Genomic DNA, 23,436 nt, shown 5'->3' with positions numbered 1-23,436 from the left:
AGCCATGGAAGCGCCTCTCCCTAATATTTAAAGACCTCATAATATTTTTTCGAAGCCTCAGCCTATTGTCACATACTAGTATTTATTTATTTACCCAAAAAAATACTTATTTATTTAATTTTAAAACTTGTTACCCCCAACATTTTTTTTACAAGAATATATACACAGTCGACAATTAAACTATAGTCCCCTAATTATTAATAAAACGTGAGTAATCTTTTGGTCCATACACTAAAAAATTATATTGGATCGGTCTTGATTAGTATAACTAGTGGCATTTTTTTTTTAATCGTGGCAAGTACACCAATGGTATTTTTTTTTCTCGTATAGTGCCTTGTTATACCAAATTGATCGTTCAATTAACTTTTTACATTAAAATATAGATAAGAAATCAAAATTATATTTTAACCTTTTTTCATATAATTCCACTGATAAAAAGAGTTAGCAAAAAAATCTTAAAAAGATTGAGAGCTAAGAACCAAACTGAAAAATCTTACTGGAATAAATTAATGTTCTTATTAGTATATTACCGTACCTTCAATAGAATTATATCTATAGGTCGTAAAACAAAAATTAAACTGAAAAAGAAATTAAAATAATAGCTATGGAACTTTTTTCCATGAAAATTCAAATTAATAGAACTACTAGAGTATAATTCAAATTAAAATAAAAAATTCTGTAGTTGCTATTTTTATTAATTTTCTTAATTTGGTTTTTAATTAATGATTCTTAGTCTTTCTAATTATCTTTTATTTACTCGAAAGTATTACTTTGAGAAAGTAGTTGATACTTGAATCAATCTGAAAATTAAGGATACTCTACTTACTCTTTTATTACTCAATATGCATGATTGGTATACTTAACATGATTAAAACAAAATTCCCATCAAGTTTTTTAATGCCATTGCTAGGGATTGTTGACAATATCAAATCAAGACTGCTAGATTCACCACTGATTTTCTTTTTATTTCAATTTCTTTGTTTTGGATTCTTATAATCCTCTTCCTTCTTTCCTTGTTTAAGTGAGGTGATATAAGAGTTGATATGCTATTTAGACTAGAGATTGGAAGAACATCTGGGGGTAGAAGACTAAAGAGAGAAGAAACAATAACCAGAAAATTCATAAAAAAAGAAGGCTCCTACCACAAACTCTTTAATTAATAATCATGAAAAATCAAGGGCATCAAGCCAAATGGTTTCACTGAATGTAGTGCAGTGGAATCCAATTCAAGAAATGAGGTCGAACATATGATTTCCACGTCTTCAACTTCTTAGAGGTTTGTTCAACCATTTAGGTTAATGGAGTATTAGATGATCGATGCAATGTGATTAAGGCTTTTACCATTCTATTTGGGCGAAAAATTAAAATGCAACTTCAATCTTAATTGTAGAGTTATTGGAGGCAAGATTAATTTACGGCAAAAATATTTCCTCGGAAAAAGTCATATATATGTATTTAATTTAATTAATTAATTAATTAATTAAAAATTTAAATATTATGATTTATTTCAGAGAAATTTTATATTTAAAATGATTAAGTATAAATGTGTGTATATGAAAAGAGGAAGTAGGGCCAAGAAAAGACATTTTCATAATTGGTAATGACAATTCATATAGTATATGTTTCTGATCACAGTTTTCTGAAAAATCATAAGGCATGGCAGCTCTCATTTATTATCATGGTCTAATTCCATTTTGAAGTAGTGAATGTTGAAGTTTTCAAGGTGTCATGTGGTGTAGGGAGAATGACGTATCATGTATCCTTTAGTTCAAGCAAGACGCGCGCGCAGAACGTAAACTTAGCACAATTTGGCTGCATTATATTGTAGCAAGGCTTCTATAAAAGACATTACGAGGAGTGAGTTTTGGTTTCAATAGTTTAAAAGGAAAATAAAAAGTAACACTTTTAATCTTTACCGATAGATATTTTCGTGCAAAACATTTCATTTGTTTACTATTTAGAAGATTCAATGAAAAAGATTGGAGTACGTGGAATTAATAAATGTATGTGTTATATATGTCCGCATTTCAACGGTGGAAATGATTCACATCTTTTTAAATTTTGTCTTCTTTTCTTTATAAAATAAGATTTCAGTGATGGGTCAACAAAAGACAGATTGTTCAAGGATAGCAACATCCCTAGCTAGGAAATTGCACTGCGAACATATACAATAACTAGGGTTATAGGGTAGTGACCAATTGAATTATTGAACATACATTTATACTATATAATAACCGCAAAGGAACAGTTAAGCAAATAGATAAAGACAAAAGATCTTTACGTATGTACCTATGTTTGTGTACGTACGGGTCCCATGTTGCTTTTTTCTTCGATCTCTTCTAATCTTTCCCAATACTCCATGTATTTCTTGCTAGGATCAAGAATGTAACAAGTACTGCATGTAATTTTTTCCCTCAGTTAACGATCCACCTGGACAATAAAGGTGTGTTTGGGTGTAAGGAAACAAAATGAGAAAATAGAAGAGAATAGATAAAGAAAAAAAATATGTAAAAAATGTAATAGAGTAAAGTAAAAATACAAGTGATTTGATTGGAAAAAATAAAATATAAATATTTAAATTAAAGTGATTTGAATGATAAAAATTAATATTAAAAAAGAAAAATTAATATTAAATAAATATATTACTATTATGTGGTAAGAAATGACTTGTTTATTCAGCATATTGAATGACAATACAGCAGCAAGCTGACAACATTCGATTTAATCTCAAATTTGTTCACTTTGGGAATGCTTTTTTATGGGTTCCACTAATTTTTTAAAAAAATTCTCTGCTGCTCGTTGCAACCGAATCGCCACTATCCCTATATTTCTTTCCACTTATTTGCCTTTCCTTGCTCTTCTCGCACCTTTAACCGCAACCAAACGACTCCTAATTGTTGCTTGAGAGGTAGAAAAATTCAATATATAAGCTTGCTCGGATAATTAATTAACAATGCAAACTTTAACGAGTTGTTGTTCAAATTTTGTGTCTTAATTAATAGACAACAAATAGGTGTGCCTGTTTAAAATTGAGTTAAAATTGAGTTAGAAGGAAAATATGTTAATAAATGTCTATAGGGATAAATTATTAAGTATTCCCAGGTTACGGAATCAAAAGGGAGTTTTTTTTTTTTTTTGAAAACAAAATGCACTTTTCATGATTTTTAATGCAACCCTAACATAAATTTTTAATAAAACTTACTACTTATAGTTGTTAACAAATATCATTAGGAAGAAATTAATTTTTGCGTACTCAATAAAAACGTACATAATCTACTCATGTGTATGAAAACTCGTTGAGAATGAAATAACCACGTTTAAGATGTGAAATATATAACTATTAGATTTTACAAACAACATCCAAAATGTGAAATATTACGTTCAAAACCTGAAACAGTTAACATTCAAGACGCAAACTCTAGAACATGGGGCAGGACTGGCACTAATGTGCTACTATAAACATTTTCTGTGATTAAAATACTAAATTAAATATCCTTATTTTTACATACTTCTTTTCATTAAAAACATTTGTATAATTAAATATATATATATATATATATATATATATATCATTTCTTTTATTATTTTTATACAATAAAACAGGAAAAATACATTTCATTGTTTTGTGTTTTTTATTAATTATCAAAAAAATTGAAAATCATTTCACATTGTATTCTTTTCCTTACTTTCCTTTTCTTTTAGTTCTCTATTTTCTAAATCAAACAAAACATTTTAAGAACGTGTGACTTACATTATCAACTGTAGACGTTGACTTTGGTTTTTACCCTTTTCGAAGTTCAAACAAATAAAAAAAGTAAAAATTAGAACAGTTACGTTTCATAATGTAACAATGGCGAAGGATTAATGTTTGATACTGTTCTCAGGTGAGTCTGTTAATTAATGTCAGAAGCAAAATAGTAATTTTATTGGCAGACATATATGATCCCCAAAAAATCTCAATTGTCAAAGGACAAGTAGAGTCAGATCCAACATAACACCTACCTTTAGAGTAACCCTAACATGCACACTGTGCCATGAAAAATCTGCAAGATTCTGGATTTTCGATAAGGGTATATTGTCTTGTCGCTCTTCTAGTTTCTGTTTCAGAAAATTTATTACTGTAATGGTGAAACTTGAAAGTGAACCACACCACACCATAAAAGACTCACAAGAAACAAAAACCATAAAAGAAAAGAAGAATAGAAAAGGAACAGACATATCCATGCATATGTAGCTAGGGCATAGGGTCCTCGTAGCTTTATCTACTGCCCTATAAATTTATTAATGCCTTCAATTATTGTGGAACATGCCACTACCAAACTCCTGCATGTGTGTGAGTGGCTGCTGCTTTTTCGCTATCATTTTGCTGCACGCTCCACAATTCACATTTTCTAGGGTTTGGCCACATAGCTATCAAGACAAAATTAAGATTTTTCCTTTTCTTTTTTTTCCATCTACTTTGGCTGAAACAATTTTTAGTACTATTTTTTTTGGGAGATAACATGTATCATTCAAAAGAAGTAATCCAGCCTACTCAGGTCGGCAGGATTGATGCAAGAGTAAGGCTATTAAAAATTAAGCTTTAAATTAATTAATTATTTAATTAAGCTTGTTCATCAAAAAACATTTATTACTTTATAAAGTAAAAACACTATATATTGCGGAGGAAAAAAACTTCAACATATAATTTTCTTATTTTAAATAAAAAAATTTGTTTCAGTTTATTTTAGATTTCACTTACCATTAATGGATTTTATTAACACAATTACATACTTAAAATTCAATTTTAAAAATGAAACAATTTCTTATCTATTTATTCACATACTCGTTGGTCAACTTTTAGCAATATAGTAGTATTAACATTTCCACTTGATTAAGATGTATTTTATATAAATAATAATACGGGAAAGTTAATGCAAATCTTTGAGTTTCTCAAAAGCCAATTTGTGAGCCACAAGCATGAATACATCATTATCATCGGCTTGAAGTTCAACACTGGGAGAAACGCATATATATAAATAAATACAATGCTGAGGTCATGAAAGAGTTTTCTTCCCCTTAAACTCCTACTAAATTTTGGGTAGAAGTTGCTATTGTCTATCCATGTACATTAAAAAAGAAAACAAGGGACAAAATGGAGAAAAAAAATGTGGGGTTAACTGCACGTGCAGGAGGCAAAATCTTGGAGATCCTAATGGGAGGAGTGGTCATAGTATTAATTATATGATGCGGTGTATATGTTCTTAAATGCTTTGGACTCTCGCGCCTTTTCTATATCCCTACATAACGGAGCTGAGATTCCGAGAAAGGGCTTGCATGTTTAATTTTTCATATTACTATTACTATTATACTACTATTCTGCAAGAAAATTGTATTTATCATTTTTTTCTTCATAAAATTATATGGGTAATCGACCATATTAAAATTTGTACATGTTTAAAAAGAGAGAAATAAACATGATTTTTTCACAAAATATGATCATGTAAAAATTTAGAGATGTGGATTAATTCAAGTCAAGTCTTAATTTATGTGTGTTAGGTCTTAAGTGTTTAATTACCGAGCATATTAATCAACAGGTGTGAGGCTGTTTTAACTTAATTGAAGATTAGTTTGAATTTTGAATATGGTTACATTAAATATTTTGAATTTTTTATTGTTTATAGCAATCTTATATGATTTAAATAAGATTATTTTTTCACAAAAAATAGTTATGCTCTATATAAAAAATAAAAAAAAGTTCACGTAGTAGTTAATATTTGTATCTATAATGTTTAACATTGTCCAAGTGGAACATAAGGAAGTAATTCAAATTGAATGATCACAATACCTATACATTAACATTAATAATAATCAATCTAGCTTGAACAGAAAAAAAAACAATAATGATAAATTAAATGTTTGAAATGTATTAAAATAAAAGTGAAGTCTATCTGTTACAAATTTCATATGATTTTTAATATCATATTGAGTTTTTAATTAATTGTACTTATATGCATCACTGCTGCAAGATTGCCTGATAAATAACCCCTTCATAACATAGTGGAAACGACGTTGAGGTTTATTTGAAAGCACTACAAATAAGTTTATAAACACAACTAATGAAAATTTAAGGTAATATTAAATTAATTCAAATACTTTCACGATTGTTACTGTAATTAATACATTTTTGAAAACTTTTTTTATTGGATAAATGGTTATGTCTATATTGTCCTCATCTAATGGCGTTGCTTTTTGTACTGGGCTTTCAGTATCTCATTCATGCTTTGCTGAAATCAATAACCCAAGCCACTGTCATTATCTTTGCCTTGTGTCAATGTCATATCCAGCTCACGAGATGGCTTCAACCTTCTCTGTCCACCCTAGTGATTTTTTCCTCCACATTTGTTTATGTAAGATCGATTCTGAATGGAATTACTTTTATAAAATTAATTTTGATTCAAATTTATTTTATATTTGAATACACGTCAATTCATCCAGAATTCACATTATAAAAAGACAAAAAAGGTAATCTAGTTGCATTGCTATTTTTAACGTATATTTGTTAAATGAGAAACCAAACACACATTTGTTTTAAAATAATGTAATTTATATTTGAAATTTTTTATTATAAAATTAAATTAATAGTAAAATTTAATATAAAAAAATTATCTAATCACAAAAGCTACCTAAAATTACTTGAACCTTGAATTAATTATAAATAAAAAAATCAATTTTTTAATGTAAAATCAAACAGTAAAACATTTCAACGTGATTTGGGAGAATCCAACATGAAGTAGAAATACATTGAAATAATGTTATTTGAATCATGGTTGTATATTAAATGTAGATATTTCTCTCCATTAAAATCAACTAAGACTTGAACTTAATTTGTTATATTATAATAAACTACTTCCTTTCCGAATAGCTCACACAGACAAAAAAAAAAAAATACCATTCCATAGACTCAATCTACATTAATCTCATAATCTAATTGATTTTCCTTGCTACGTCGCTTGGTTAAAATAAATTAATGATGTAAAACTATTTTATATTATAAATATATCACCATTAAATTCACTAAAATTATAAATTAAATTTCATTTTATTTTATTTTGATATGTATTAAACATGTATCAAAATTCGAGATTTCGGGCATATCTATTTCTTATATTTTTAACTGTTATTTTCTGTTTTTAAAAGAAATTAAAATAACTCATTTAATTATATTGATTTCTGAATATTATTATTAAAAAATAATGCCTCGTTTTAATTTTTTTAAAATATTTCTAACTGATTTTGTTTTCTTATCTCTTATTTCTTATTTTCTATTATTCATATTTTTTTTAATTATCTTATCTTCTACATTTATTCTTATTTTCTAAAAATTAGTTTTCTTAAAAAATTATAAAATACTAATTTTCAAAAATTAAAAAACAAAAAACTACAGTCAAACACGTTCTTAGATCTTACTCTCTAAATTCAATTTTACTTTTTACACAAGGGGCTATTAAGTAAATCCAAAAGCACAGAACATACAAAAACATCTATCTAGGCATCTAGCTAATCTTCATTACCGTTTGATTCTTAAGTTGCATCACACTTTCATACTACACATCACCCTAATAGTGAAATTATATCAAAATTGTGGAGTTTTTATTTCGATGCATCGATTAATTAGGCAATTTTGAAGATGCTGTACCATAATCTCATAGGACGATAATGGTGTGATTTTCTAGATTTCCCCGTAATATATGGTGCTGCAACAAACTTCAGTTATTTCAAGTTAGATTCTCATGGGGCCTCTAACTACGACATCGTAACTGCTAAAAGCGTATCGTTTTCTTAATTACTATTTGCACGATTAGTTAATGAAACTTTCTCTCCCCAAAGAAAGATTAAATTACATTAATATTTTTTAGAAGTATCCAACTAGCTAGTAATAGGTAGTATATTTTTTTAAAAATTCGTCACTAAAATTTGTGAGAAAAAAATAATAATTTTGATAATTAAATTTAATCGATAATTCATTGTTTTTTTTAGTGATATAGCATTTTTCCTTTTCAGAAAATGCCATTTCATGTTAAGTGAATTGAATATAGTGTATGCTTACGACAAACTACGATTCACCGTAATTAGTTTTAGAGTAATTAATTTCACACTCATCGAAAGTATAGTATATGTACCTCAAGTGGGAAGAGAAATATATATAAGATGAAAAAAGAACGATCTGTAAATAATAAATAATATGATAGACTTAAAGAAAGATATGGATGAAAAATAGTAAAGTAAAAATAAAAATTAAGCATTAAAAAAATTATAAACTAGCTATTTTACTCTATCGAAATTCAAAACGTCTACACCATAATACAACAAGGTTTTCCCCCACCTAAGGCTGGAAATAGGTCAAACTAGGTTAGGTTTTAAGAGGTCTGAGTCTAATCTATGATGAATTTTTTAGGCTTGAACCTGACCTATAACCTATCAAAGACTTTTATTTTGACTCGGCCTGATACTTTTTTTAAAAGCCTTATTCACATTAAATATTTAATATTTTTGTGCTCTGAAGAGGAATATAAAGGGACACATAACTCACATTTAAAGTCTTATTTATAGCAATGAAAGTTATGGAGCACCAAAGTTTGCTAGTTTAAAAAAAATTAATTGTACCCAAAAAATAATATAAATATATATATATATATATATATATATATATATAGGTCAGCTTATAAGACTTTTTAATAAGTCTAAATTTGGTCTATTTAATTTAATAGACTTTTAAAAAAACATGAATCTAATCTTTTAATTAAATAGGTCAATATAGATCAGACTTTATATAGGTCAGGTCGTAGACTCATGTAGGTCAGCTTGACCTATTTCCACACCTACCCCACCACTGACATCCTTGTTAATGTTGGGAATATTTGTACAATCTTTAGAATGGAATGTCTGCCCTTACCCAAAACGTTTTTAGGAAAAAATCTCTCTGCCCCTCCAAACCCCATGATTTATAAAAGCAAACAAAGTCTCCTCAAGTACATGCACAACCATTTTTCAATATAAAATAAATTTTAAAGTGGTGGTACTTCACAATTAATTTGAGATGGAAAGGTTTACACCACAGTACAAAAAAATTTGGCTTAAATAATATTTTATTCGTACAATTTTGTTTATTTAGATATTAGTTTCTTTTTGTCAAACATGCTCCCATGAACAATACAAAATTATATTTTTTTATTTGTAAGAATAAAAAATAAATAAAATAAGTATTATAAGATTATAATAATTCACACATTTTATTCGGTTAATTGAGTTAAATTCCCTTCATAGATAAGCTTCTTAACTACGTAATGTTTTATTTCTGATTGTCTAAAAAGCAAGGCATAACAAGAAAGGAGTTTTTGAAAAATACTACCTTTTTAAATCTCATCCTCAGTACTGAAGGCCTGATATCATGGGCCGAATTCAGGGTCCATTATTCACTCCTATCATTTTGGAATGAAAAGAGGAGATCGACACAATATTATCGGCCCAGTGCTCAACGTTTGTCTTATGATTTTGTAATTTACTTAGTTAATTTTATGAAAGGAAGATTTGTCTTACACTTTTTGCACGTTTTCTTCCACCTACTATTTTGAGAAAAAAAATTAAAATATTTTTTGCCTTGTTTTGTTACTTTAAAAATTGTGAGAATAATAAATAAAAAAATTATATCCCATTTTTCTCACCCACTCTTTACTCGTATTTTTATAACGAGTTTAATTTATATATTTTATAAATATAAAATATTCCAAGAGATATTCAATAAGAATTTATGTCATCATCATGTTAATAAATAAGATCATGGTAAAGTGATTAAATCTCATTAGATAGGTGTGTAAAAATATTTTGCTTTGAGAGCCTATACACATCAAACTCTTGTATGGTCCTTTTTTATTTCTAATTATTTCATTTTTTATTTTAGCAAAAATAAAAATGAGAACTAGATAAGATAAGAGGTTGATATCCCAATTATGTTGGCATCTCAATCCCTACCCCACCAAAAAACCCATCTCAAAATATATTAATAAATCAAAAATAACTAAACACTTGGGAGAATCAAATCATATCCAAAAAAAATACAACTATGAGAATCTATAAGAGGGAAGCTCTTATCCATATTTAGGGTTGTGCAAAAAATTTCAAATATATAAATTCAATCAAATCTAACTCACTTTAAATCTATTTAAATGATATGATTTTATATCCAAATCTAATTTTTTAGATTTTAAATCCAATCCTATTAATTGGATATGGATTAGATATTTGTTTGGATTTTTAAATCCAATACAATTTTTTGGATGATGAAGGCTAGGTTTTTCTGGCCAATTTCAGTAGGAGCTATTTTTTTTATCGATCTTGTCTAGAGTTATTTTGGACAACGTCAACTGATGATGTTTTTAAGCCGCCATCGGTTGAGACTATTTTTTAATTAATGTTGACATTGATCGGGATTATTTTTTGGGCGATGTCGTCCAAAGTTTTTCTGGCCAACATCAGTCGAGGTTATTTTTTGGTCGACGTCAGTTAGGGTTTTTTTGCGATGTTTGTTGAGATTATTTTTTGGTCAACGTCGAGTAGGTTTTTCAACCGGCATCGGTCAAGATTATTTTGGTCGAGGTCAGGCAAGACTCTTTTTTTTTGTCGATGTCAGCTAGAACTTTTTTGGCCGACATTGACCAAAAAACATCACCAACCAACATCGGTAAAAAAAACTAGCTAATGTCGGCCAAAATATTCCCCCAATTGACATTGATAAAAAAATCTTAATTGATGTCCACAAAAAAATATCCCTAGCCAGCGTCGGCTAAAAGAAATAGTCATGGTCGATGTTGGCCAACAAACTCTAGCTGACACCAACAAAAAAACCTAGTCAACGTTGATCAAAATATAATTCCAAATGATGTTGGCCAAAAAATATCAATGATTATCATCGGCCAAAAACATCTTATGATGTCGACAAAAAAATCCAATCTAAAATCCAAATTATTTTTTAAAAAAGATATGAATATAATTTTAAGATCCAATCCATTATATATGAATTGGATAAGGATTAAATTCTTAAAAATCCAATATATACCCACTCCTATCGGTACCTAAGGAGCTACTCACAAATGAAAGGGGTGAGGAATTCGAGTAAGTATACTCTAGATTTTGAACACTAAAAGAAGGAAGCTTGTCAGCAATTGTTGGCGCAAGTGTTGCCTCCACAGAAATTCTGAACACCCATTCTCATTAATTTACTTGCTACGCTTCTCATCAAGACCACGCAACAGGCACCCAAATAAATGGAAACGGCGCAATCATGTCCTGAGGATCAGGAAAAAACGAAGTATAAAAATATAAGACAAAATACAACAATGATTTGATCCGCCAAGGATATTATGTTGTCACAGTCGTCAGAATTGTTTAAACTGTGACTTAGATCATTCGAAGAGGCCAAGCACACAAGCTCTATGGAGAAAGAGGCAGGGCTACTCTGGAAACTCGGCATGAAGATCATTTCCCCAGGAACACATTTGAATACACCATGGCTCCACCCCTACATTCAAAAAGTGAAATTTTAGTTAGTTTCTGCTCAGCACAGAAAATATTTGATCTTATGGGGCTCTCTAGTGATCAATAAAAGACCCTCTCTGATCAAATAGTTGGATTTTTAAGTTAACGTCTGTTAATTCGATTTTTACCTCCTCCAGCATAACTATTGTAGAGTATATATATCACTATCTTAATCTCATCAAATATAAGGATTTAATTTTCATGCATTGGTTAGTCAAAAACGTTTTACACTATCAATTCTATTATGCATGATCAAATCATTAAAGAAATTTGACCATCACAATTGCTACCGGTCTAACATTTTTAATAATTGATCAAATAATAGCATAAAAAACTTAACACTTAGAATACATGAAATTTAAACTTGATCTTAAAATATGAAAACACCCATTTGAGTTGCCTAACTATGAAACAACAGATAAAATTAATTACCTCTAGCTGTTTGCCAACGGTGACAACTATGTTCTCTGGACCTGCGTCAAATGATAGGGGACCTCTTTCAGTTTGGACGTAAAATATGCAGTGCTCCATAGGAAGGTAGAAGCGCAAAGCATGGTCACATAATTTGTCTTTTTCATAGCCGAGGCGTCTTGGTTTTGTTTGGGAACATTATCATGCGGATACCTGCACAAGCAAATCCAAGAATCTGTATCTTAAATCCGCTCCTTAAACTCTTCTGATGTTTTGTGTTGTAGAACCATAGTCACTTGCTCAACTATCCCATCCAATCTACTTGCAACGTTCCCCATGTGAACCCAGCTATCATATATTGGTATATAAAATAAGTTATTAGCACCTTGTACAACTCCATTAGTGACAATTGACAGTGTCCTTGACAAGCTGCATGCCTTTCTCTTCTACATCAGTTAACAATGAAACTTCTATTAAAAATAACCATGGAGGTCTATGGTGTGTATCATCCACGTCCACCTGTTATAGCGCCACGTGTATATCAAGACAAAAATTCGGTTAGTTGTGTGGGGCCTCATAGCGGGTTTTCAGTGGAAGTTGCTGTAGGTTAACTTTAACTGCTAACAGATCTTCATGGTCTCTGACTATGAGGAACGTAAACTGAAAATAAAATAAAAAGATGCTGTTTTGTGCCTGTTATGCTTTTTCTGTCCATTTTATTTGAGATACCATCTTTAACATAATTTATCCTTTCAGTATATATCATCCACGGTAATCAAAATCAAGAACTTATTTTAGTTTCCCCACGAGAAACTTTTACGTGACTAACATTACAAATTCAGCATAATAGGTAAATAAATAAATAAATAAAAAGCACTCGTATTGGTGGGAGAGTCCAAATAAGATAAAGAGAGCATGCAGTATTTCAGAAAAAAAGGAAATTAGCACATGATGTTATGAAACACGTAGATTCATTAATTTGCATTGCATGATGATCGATCATCATCTAGACACGAGGTTCTCAACGGCGCCAACGTTGTTGAAGAAGCGTCTCTTGTACTTGTACATCTCCTCCAACATCATCGACCGTTGCAGCAGCTGCTGCTGGCTCCTCCGCTCGTGCGGGCAGGACCGGATCCTTGTGAGCCTCGGGTACGCGTGGCTCGACCCGAACCTGCTGCAACCACACGAACAAGAGTCCATACGAGGAGGGCAGTAATTAAACGGTTTCGTGTAATTGGGTTCTGGTTCTTCGGTACGGTACGATAATGGTGTGCACTTCTTGGTGCGTTCGGTTGCATCTGTTGGGGCGTGCTCGTCTTCCTGGCCCGGGTCCAAGAACTGGAAACTCGAACACTTGAAGGAGTTCAGTGAGGCTTGTGGGCTTGCGTCGTCGTTGACCATGAACGGATCATCTGCCAAGACTCAGTGTTGGAAGTGAGTTATCATTCTCAAAGAGAATTTATTAGTTTAGAAGTTTTTTTTTTTAAAAGTTCAAATTAATTTGCTGGGTAAAATTTGTTAAGAAATAAGAAGTTGAGAATAAAAAATATAATTAAATCTAAAGACAACTGAAAAGATCTACAAATATTGTAAGCCATTCTTCAATGTACTATAAGTATCCCAAATTCATGCGTTTAAAATAACATTTTAGTTTCGGGAAAGGACATTTCTTGTGAATGATTGAACACTTTTTTTTTTTTTTTTACAATAACAATAGTAAGGTTTAGATTTAGAATATCATGCAATTATTCAAATCCTCTGTTATTGGAATGGTTTTGGTTAGTTTTTTATAACACAAATTAAGAAAGTAAACAATTTCTTCTTCTTTTTTTATGATTTTAAGGTGTATATTTTTATGTATATATTAAAATAATAATAAAAATTGAGATAAAGATAGTTCATGCATACAAAATATAATCTTAAGATGTAAGGTAAAAAGAGTAGGTACCTTGAGGCCATTCTTGAGTAAAAGGGTAATGGTTTCCACGAACACGAGTCTTGAAGGAGTTGGAAGCAGACATGTGGCCAGAACCGCGAGGGGATGATGGAGAAGATGATAAGAAGAAAGGGTGATGGTTATTGACATCTTCATCTTCTTCGTAGTTAAAGCTGTACTGTCGTTGGTGGTGACACTTAACCCTGTCCCTCCAAGTTGGAACTAGAGCTGATACCTCATGATCTATCCTTACAGCAATCTCCAATGGCTCCAAGTGGCTAATCTCAAGTTCTTGCACCATCTCCATTGCCACCTGAATAGCCGTGTCCTTTAATGTGTCAAATGGGAAGAACACATGTCTTGTATGCCCTGTATAGGAAATAAAACTTTACTATGAGACTTGAAATATTGAAAGGAGAAATTATTACAAGAAAATATCTTATGCAGTAACAGGATAAAAGGTAGTTTTACACTGTTATCTAATAATAAATTATTATGTATAATAAATTTGCTGATAATAATAAGTATGAAAAAAGTTATATTAACAGTAATTTTATTATTTGTTGACAAACTGACTGTAAAGAATAGTGATTAAGCTTGATTATTATATGGTATTGGTCTTGGACAGTCATGATTTCAGTCAATTTTCATGTGATACATGATCAGTTTTTATCAACTCTTGTTCGTAAACTAAAAAACTCAATTATTTATCACGTGGAGATTCATCGGAACATGGCTACATGGTGTTTAAACCATGAAATAGTTTCTTGTTAAGATTACTACAAAATGTTGGATAAAATTGTGCATACCCGTTATGTCAGATATCCGGACTTTAAGGAAAACAGTGTTGTTCTCTTCGTTTATTGACCCGCTGATTGTCATATCCGCGTTCTTTGTTTGATCACGATGGTCACTGGGAATTGGTGCAGGGCAATTAAGCTTGAAAGACTTATTTGTAAATAATGCTGGTATGCTTGGTGGCAATGGAATTTCAAGTTGTTCCATGGCTAAAAAAGGGTCCAACAAGAGCTCCTTCGCTGATGGTCTCTCTGAGACATTTGTCAAACATTTTCCCACAAACTCCTGGGCTTCCAAATTTTCGATTTTGTAAAATGCTTCAGGTAGCTTCCCCTGGTACATCAAATTAACCAAAGTTTGAGAAATTAATGAATTCGAGTTAAATGAGGGGAAATTTAGAATAAGGGAAGTGTCCAATGTTTAATTATGCTTACCGAAGTGACTTTCTTGTATATTTGAGCTGGGTTGGCGCACTCACTATATGGGAACTCAAAAGTAAGCATCTCTATCATGCACATACCGAAGGAGTATATATCTATCAGCTCGTTGTATTTCTCTTCATACAGTTCTGGTGCCATGAATTCTGGTGTGCCTGATGGTTCACATCAAACGCAATTTCAGTTTTATAGATACAAGCTCTAGATTACTTATCATGTACAATTTGGTCCTTGACAGTTAAAACTTGTGCTGATCTGGTTCTTGAAAGTTTTCATTTTAACAAATAAATCCTTTTGATAGATGAATTTTTTTTTAAGCTGATGTGCATGTTTGAATTCATATTGTTCATCCAAAATCGGGTTGAAATACTAGTTAACATGATTTTAGGTAAATACTAAGATGTTTGATTTCATGTGAAAGAATTGATTATAATTACAAAATCGATTTTGAATTGAAATAACTTAAAGTAACTTTAACATTAAATATAAAAAAATATACTAAATTTTATTACTAACTTGTTTCTAGAATAAAATCTTTCCAATATAAATAATTTCACTTCAAAATCAATTTTAATTAATTTTGTAAAATGCTCACTCAAACATGATAAACTTCTAACCAAGTTGACAAATTGAAGAACTAATTTGAAAAATAGGTGCACTTTCAAGAACCAAAGCAATACAAGTTACCACTTACCACACTTTCATATATTGAATTACATATTACTCCATTAATCTTACTTATTTTAACTGCTAAAATAGAGCAAGAGGTATTACCGATGACACTGTGTGCATGTTGGGAGCTTTTAAGTATAGCTGCCAGGCCTAAGTCACCAATCTTGACCCTCCCCTGATGGCCATTGACAAAGATGTTGTCACACTTGAGATCTCTATGTATCACAGGAGGATTATGGCTGTGTAAATACTCCAAACCACTTAGAATCTGGCGAGCCCAATTCTTAACTGCTCGGATATCAACTCTCTTATACTTCTGCCTATACCTATAAATATAATATATAGCATGTTAACACAAATATAATATAACCTATGAAATATAGATGGTTAGTTTAAGCTAAATGGAGTAGTAAACATGGTTTAGGGGACTGATTAATTACTCTCTAAGGGTGCCGGAGGTGAACAATTCAGTGACGAAGTTGAAGGTTCTGTTGCTGACATCGATCCAAGAACCATAGAAGATCATCATAGAGTCATGGTTGAGGTGCTTAAGGAGATGAACCTCTGAATAAAGGCGCTGGAGTTGCTCTGGTGAGTGAAAGGCATCACCAAGCTTGACTTGGTTCCAAGCCACTTCAATCCCTAGTAACTCATCAAATGCCCTATACACAGTCTTCATTGCTCCTTTGCCGAGAACATCCCTGAACTACAAGCACCAACAAATCACAATGACACAAGTGAATTAGTCAGTTAGGTTAATTAACATGTAACAGATTACATCAATACTCAAACATAACTATTGATTTAGCATAAACCATTCATTTTGCATCCTTATAGAGTCACTCTAGAATCAACCAGAGCCTAAAACCAACCACTTTTTTAACATGTAAGGCGAGTCCTCTTATCCCCGAGCCTTTCAATTAATAAAATAAGAAACGAGAATCAATCAAAAACACTTACGCGGCCATATCGACCAGATGGATCGGTTTCAACATAACCAAGCTGAGACTTAACTCCACTACTCGTGCAGAATCTCCCCTTATACATGGCTGTACTGATTGTATCAGGCAATTCCATCTTCACAACTTTCCTAACTCAAACCCGTGCTATGCTTGTTGTGTATAGACACGAGTGCTAATAATATAGATAGCAACAAACAATTTAGTTATATATAAGCTCATGCTGAGTTTCACTCATGGCTCTCATAGAAGACACCAAATAATAGCCACAAGAGCCTTGAGTAGTCAACACTAAGCATTAACCACGTTATTATTTCAACAACTCCACGTGAAAAACCCATATAAGGGCATCTTCACCACTGGTGCAACAGTGTCAAGAGGGAGAAAACACCAGAGACAGAGGGACAAAGAGAGATAACACTCTTTAAGATTTTTTTGGAAGATAAGAGGACAAAGAAACCGTTGTGTGTAAACCAGACACTAATAATAAAGCTAATAATGGTGTGAGTTGCAACCCGGAATGAGACCACACCAGAGAGAGTGAATTCTGATTTCTGAGCCTAAGGGTGTGTGTGATTACTGATTAACTCATAGCTGGTGCCTTGGTGTTAAAGATAATGGAAGACAAAGACTGTTTTGAAGAGTCGCTAGGAAAATGAAAAGACCAAATAAGAAACGAGGGGTGGAAACATGGCTGCTAAATTTGGAGAGTTTTGATATGAACATTTGTGGATAGGAGTGTTGTTGGGGTGTGAAAAAAATCGGATTAGAGAGGAATGTGCTATGACAAGTGTTGATTGTTGAAGATTTAGTGGAGAAAGGAAAAGGAGAGAAATTAAGTCCCAAATTTGGATATGTGAAGTGTGTAGGATTTAGGAGAAGGGTGGTGGTTGGTGTAAATATTCGACTCTGTAGACTGTGTAAACTACACGGGTGGAAAATTTGGTCGTGTCTCTTTCAAGTGTTTTCCTTAATTAGTTCATTGTTTGTCGTGGTCCTGATTGAAGAGGAATATTTGGTTATCTAGATTATTTGAGTGCAAAACATGGTTTGCAATTGGAACACGTGTCATAGCACAAGTTACAATTTGTAACAATTCTACTTTATTTCTCTTTATTTATTGTTGTTGTGGATGGCGCAAATTAGGAAGGCTACCTTGCCTTCAAGGTGTATATATATATATAACAATTAATCCGTACGTAACCAATAATTTATCTTCTCCTCCGCCAGAGAAGATTGTGGGGGGCACGTTTTTTTGTTTGTTTGTTTCCTGAATCTTGTTAATATGTCTAGGACATTGGATAAGGAATTGATATTTTCAGTTAAAATCACATTAGAATGTATAAAAAATTACAATAAAAATAGTGTAAATTTCAATAATTGAATGAAATATTTTACTGATATGGATTTGCTTATTTTTTTCTTGACCAGATAAAATGGATTGATCAGTCATCACCAGCTTGGCCCCAACTGCATTCAGCTTTTTTGCTTAACTTGCTCATCGCACATGTGGCAATAATAAAGGTAAAATTAATAATGGCAATGTAATCACAGCGACAACAATTATTGGAAATGCCTTTGCATTGTAGTTGTCGATCGGTGTCACAAAGACGTATACGTTGGATTTCTGTTGAGTAAAAATACACAACGGAAATGTTACATTTGTGTAAGTGGTGGACACATAGTCATACAATTCTGTTGTGATGGGCATTTCGGTCATTATGATAAATTACAACGTTCGAAGGTGCCAATAGCAAAGCTCAACTTTACATACTAAACCAGTTAGGCCGTGACAGAGTCCACATAAGCCATGGCTCGGTCCAATCAAGTAGCCCGCTAAGCAAAAACGACAATACGGATTCCTTTGGCTAAGTGCTTCAAGCTCCAAAACGACACCGTGAGTGAGAGTCCGAATCCTGAAACGCTGAACAGTTGATTGTTGGTAGCCATGGCTGCAGCAGCCACCGCGAAACCGCTTCTGTCACTGTGGTTTATGCTTCTGCTACCGTCGTTTCTTCGGATCGCCGTCGCTTACCGACCCGGCGACATCGTTCCCATGAGCTGCATGGGTCAATACCACTCCGTTCGTTCTCATTTCCCCTTTCACTCTCTGCGATTTTCTCTTCCTTCCATACGACGCCGTTGCATCTCTCACTATTTTTTCTCCTTTTGCGATTGCAGTCGCGAACCGTGTGGCAGGACCTCATTGGCCGCCACTGCCCCATCTTCGCCGTGAATCGCGAGGTGTGAATCTTCTGAATTCGTTAAATTAAGGTTTATTTTTTCTTAATTTCTATATGAATTATTATTTGTGCTGGGAATTGGCTTTGTAGGTGTTGATGCCCATACCCAAGCCCACGGGTTACACTGGTGCTGATGCTTATAAAATGTGAGCCTTTTTTTTTTCTTCCAGTGTAATGTGTTTATTGCGTTGATCTCATTTTTAATTTGCTTAATTTGTAAGGAAATAAAGGCCTCTTTGTTTTATTTATTTTTTCAATTTTCTCCCTTGAAAATCTCTCAGAATGATTTTTAGTTTTAGCTTAAGCTAATCCAACACGAACATGGCACGAAGTAATTTGAAGGAAAAGGTATTCGACTCAAATACATCCATTTCGGATGCTAATTACATGTACTTGAGGAGGGGGGAAAGGGGGGGGGGGGGGGGGGTATTTGCTGTTTGTACTTAATGTGACTCTGCTAAATGAAGATTTTTGAGGTTTTAGATTGCACTGGAGGTTGTGGTTTTGTCGCAATTTTTGACATTGTGGGAAATGTGGGCAAATGTGACTGATGTGGTTGTAGTGAGCCGAAAAACCTCGATGATACAGCTGAAAGTGCAATTGCAGACCATTTTCTAAAACCTTGATTTGATAATTATAGTTATAGTTGTTCTCTGCAGAGTGAATTTGTGAATGGTGCTTGTGCCTGATTGATTTCTCTATTCTGGGAAAAATAGATAAAATGAAAATCTGAAGACACAGTGAATCTATGGTTGTGCATTTTTTACCAAATAATTAAAATGAGCATTGTGCTGCCAAAAGATGGTGATCTTCTTATTTATTGCATTGGTGAGAGAAGAGAAGTTGGAATGCTTGACACAGGAAATTAAAGGAATAATGTATCCTATTCTGAAAACAATGAGATGAAACTTTGTGCTATTGTACCGGTTATACCATATGGGATGATTGTGTTGTTGTTATCTGATTCTATCTGGTTGACCCCAGCTCTTAAACTGCGGGAGAAAATGTGGTTATAGTTTTCTTTATTTTTAATTTATCTGCAGATTGTTTCAAGTTGGAAGGGAAAAGTTTTTAATCCCGTGGCTTCTTGTGGTGAATCGGAAAAGTACAGAGGTTCCAATGATCGAAGTAGATCTGGTAATGCTGTGCTCATGATAGGTCATGTGCATGATCTTGTTCAGTTTATTTGATTATTGTTTCAGAATTTGTTGCTGATCCATGAATTGATTGGAATTTTAATGTCATGCAGAGGTATTCAGGAAATGATTTGCATGGTGTCACAGCTAAAGTTGTGGATATGCCTCATCACTGTATGTTGTTCTTCTCTAATCATATTTTTAAAAACATTAAGTTCTATACATATAGGCTGGTAACTGGGTTGTGACCTTTTGAAAATAAAAGTATTACTCTTAGCTTATGCATGTGACCTTTTGTCAAGACTCTTCTGAAATGTGTCAGAAATGTCAGGGAGTGTGCTTGTAAACTGTTTCTCGATCCAAAAGCTTTTTAATTCAATGTTCCTAAAGTTTATTTGAAATTTGTGTGCATTTGACCCTTTAAATCTTCATTTCCTTCTAATTTTATGTTTATCAAGCTTTTCTTTTTCTCTTTTTATGAGGTGACCGTTCTACTTAGAAATTTTACCTAGCTTGTACAATTTCAGCTGTCATTTGGCATATTCATGTACAGATGTACCCGTCTCTGTCTGTAGATTCTCTTTTTCCACTTGACAGCATTCAAATTTTATTAGTGAAGGCTTTTTTCTTTTTTCATACTGATGTCTGAAGGCATTCCATTCTTTGTAATTGATTAATGTTGGGAGATAAGCATTTAGTGACTTAGTGTTGATGAATATACTTTACAATAAACTGATTCTGTGGAACCTGTATATTCTGTAAACATTTATTTTCATATTGAATTATAAATACGTTGATACCTTACACGTTGATGAATTCCCATATGCCATTTGTCTGGTATAAGAGAAACAATGGGCAATATGATTACTTAAGTGATGCCTTTGTAACTTATTTCTGAGGGCCTTGAGCCTTTGATTGTGCTTACAGATTCTGTTTTTGCTTTACAGATGTTGAAGTTCATCCTGAGATTAGTAAACAATTCTGGGATTCTCAGCATTGGCCAAAGCATATACTCGTCCGATATACATGGTTTGTCATTTGTGTTATTTTAGTTGTAGCTATATGTATTCATATTATATAGTTAATCAATATTAATTTTGAAGTTTGAACTAATTTATTGCTATTGAAGCCCTTGATCCAATTTTCTGGCATTGGAGGGGGTGGGTTTTATTGTTGGGATTCATTTGGTTCAATTGCTCAGTATGCTTTCTGAAATATTTCAGGAAAGAACATTCAGAGATAGATGTAACTTCAGGATTTTTTGTTCTGTTTGGTTCAGGTAAATAATACATTTCCCCTGATTCTTTACATATATGGGGCATATCAAGTGAGAATTCTTGAGGATTGTGAGAAATGAGAAAATTCTCTAATCACCCTTAGATAAAAATTAAGGGATGGGGGATGGGATTAATTTTAAATAGAAATGCTCACGTGACTGTCTCCTCTCCCCCATGTTTTGGTTCCATGTTTCAGGAGGTTTCTGAAATTTCTTCTAGTTCCAAACACCTGTAACAGCTTCTGGCTGAAATTCATTCGGCCAATATTGCCTAAAATTTTTGTTCTCATTTTGGTTCCCCCCCCTCCCCCCTAAATCTTTTAATAAATTATGGGATGCTCTGTTTCATCAATAAATTTTATATGCTTTTGGCTCACATGCTACTCAATCGTTTGTTATAAGAGGAGGTATAAATATATAAGCTAGCAAAATGTGACCCCTTGCCTCAATGAATTTGTCATGACTACACTTTTTGCTAAGCCATTTCTTGTTTAGAATGTAATTTTTCACTTGTGTGTAGATCATTGTCATGACAACGTTCCATAAGCTTATTACTTGCTCTTGAACAAAATCTTTTCTTCTACTCTCCCCATTAATGCCGTTACAGTCACATCCCTTGGTGGGTCTGTATGTGCAAGAGTTGTCATCTTTCAGAAACATGGAGCAACTAGGATGAGGGAAATGTGGGCGGGGAGTGCCATCTGTCATGTGATTATTTTTAAATTAAAACTTATCCTGTTCTTCAATTTTTACCTATGTGTACGACAAGATCTCTCGTCAGCTTTTATGCCAGTATTTTTTCCTTGCAAGTTGCAATATTAACTTTCATTATGTTACACCAACCTATTGACGAGTAAATATTTTGGCACCCTTATCTGTTATTTGGTGGAGACAAAATACCTGGTTGCACCATAATTTTGTTTTTAGAAGTATTAGTGATTTGACTGGTAGGATATCAAGAATGTACGTTAGCTGAGGATTGAAATATTCTTATTTTAAAACAAGGGCATGATGAATTCGTAGATAGCATTATATTTTACTGAGTGCACTTATGTTGTTACTGCTTAAAATATTCAGGGCTCATGTTGTCTTTCATCCTTTCAATCTATGTATTGCAATCGTCACGTGACAAATTGGAAAGGTACTTCATTCTTGGTTCAAACTTGTAAATCAAAATTCTTGTTTCGTTTATTAATGCCAGTAATTTTCATGCTCTTTGGATTCCCAGATTTGTAAGGGAAACAGTTGTAGAAAGCAGTGTGCCTGGCGAGGTGGTAGCAAAGGTTGAATGATGCATCTCTGATGTCAATGATGCAATGTATACATTGTAATATTGTATTCGTGAATTGACAAAATCAGTTTTGTTTTGGAGGAGGGGGAGAAGGGGATGTTGTTCTTGCATATACAAAGCTATGAACCAGTTGTTTCTTTTCATGATGAAGGAAGTGACTTAGGTGGGTGAGTTGGAGTGCATTAATTTATCAGGACCAACTGTGGAGTGAGAAGCTGTAAAAGTTGAGAGATTGAGTGTATTAATTCATAGGGAAGGCTGGATTTGTAACTACATTAGGTTAAATACTTGAAAAGCTATAGAAGAAGAATAAATCAAAGTGTAGGGTATTGATTTGGCAATCATTTGAACCTTTTTATTAATTCGGCCCTTGTCTTGGAATGGTTATGTCATTCCACCTTCATTTTTATTTTATTTTAAACAAAAATATTAAAAGAAATAAGTTATACTCATCTCTAACTCCTAAGCACAGGTTCTTGAAAACGGATTGCAATTAACAATATTATTCCCTTCATTTATTTTTTTATTTGACTACTTAAATAGAAAAAAAAAATTCTTTTATTTTAAAAGTTTAAGACATTAATTGTTTTTCAATTATATCATTATGCTCGTTGTAAGTTGTAACGTCTTGTGACAAATCAACTATTTTTTTTACCGATGACAAATCAACTATTGTTAAATGAAGAAACGATTCAATTTT

At 32.3% G+C, this 23,436-nt stretch overlaps 2 protein-coding genes across 2 annotated transcripts; one reads left to right on the top strand and one right to left on the bottom strand.

Moving 5' to 3' along the window:
* Nucleotides 1–12,718: 12,718 nt before the first annotated feature.
* On the bottom strand, nucleotides 12,719–17,649 carry LOC114425817 (probable serine/threonine-protein kinase WNK5). The gene is made up of 7 exons (XM_028392783.1): nucleotides 16,792–17,649; nucleotides 16,272–16,537; nucleotides 15,934–16,157; nucleotides 15,157–15,314; nucleotides 14,734–15,055; nucleotides 13,937–14,293; nucleotides 12,719–13,400 (listed from the first exon to the last, which is right to left on the bottom strand). Exons 1-7 carry the CDS (start codon nucleotides 16,906–16,908, stop codon nucleotides 12,988–12,990), a joined length of 1,857 nt encoding a protein of 618 aa, XP_028248584.1. The 5' UTR covers nucleotides 16,909–17,649; the 3' UTR covers nucleotides 12,719–12,987.
* A 1,009-nt stretch (nucleotides 17,650–18,658) lies between these two features.
* Nucleotides 18,659–23,098, top strand: LOC114425701. The gene is made up of 9 exons (XM_028392649.1): nucleotides 18,659–18,873; nucleotides 18,972–19,034; nucleotides 19,124–19,179; nucleotides 20,077–20,170; nucleotides 20,283–20,343; nucleotides 21,117–21,198; nucleotides 21,393–21,448; nucleotides 22,523–22,586; nucleotides 22,674–23,098. The coding sequence occupies exons 1-9, from the start codon at nucleotides 18,739–18,741 to the stop codon at nucleotides 22,735–22,737; spliced, it is 675 nt and encodes a 224-aa protein (XP_028248450.1). The 5' UTR covers nucleotides 18,659–18,738; the 3' UTR covers nucleotides 22,738–23,098.
* Nucleotides 23,099–23,436: the final 338 nt, after the last annotated feature.

The sequence above is a fragment of the Glycine soja genome, chromosome 9 (genome assembly GCF_004193775.1).
Source record: "Glycine soja cultivar W05 chromosome 9, ASM419377v2, whole genome shotgun sequence".
NCBI classification, from domain to species: domain Eukaryota; kingdom Viridiplantae; phylum Streptophyta; class Magnoliopsida; order Fabales; family Fabaceae; genus Glycine; species Glycine soja.
The sequence above is the reverse complement of the archived record's forward strand: the minus strand, read 5'-3'. Positions and strand labels throughout refer to the sequence as shown.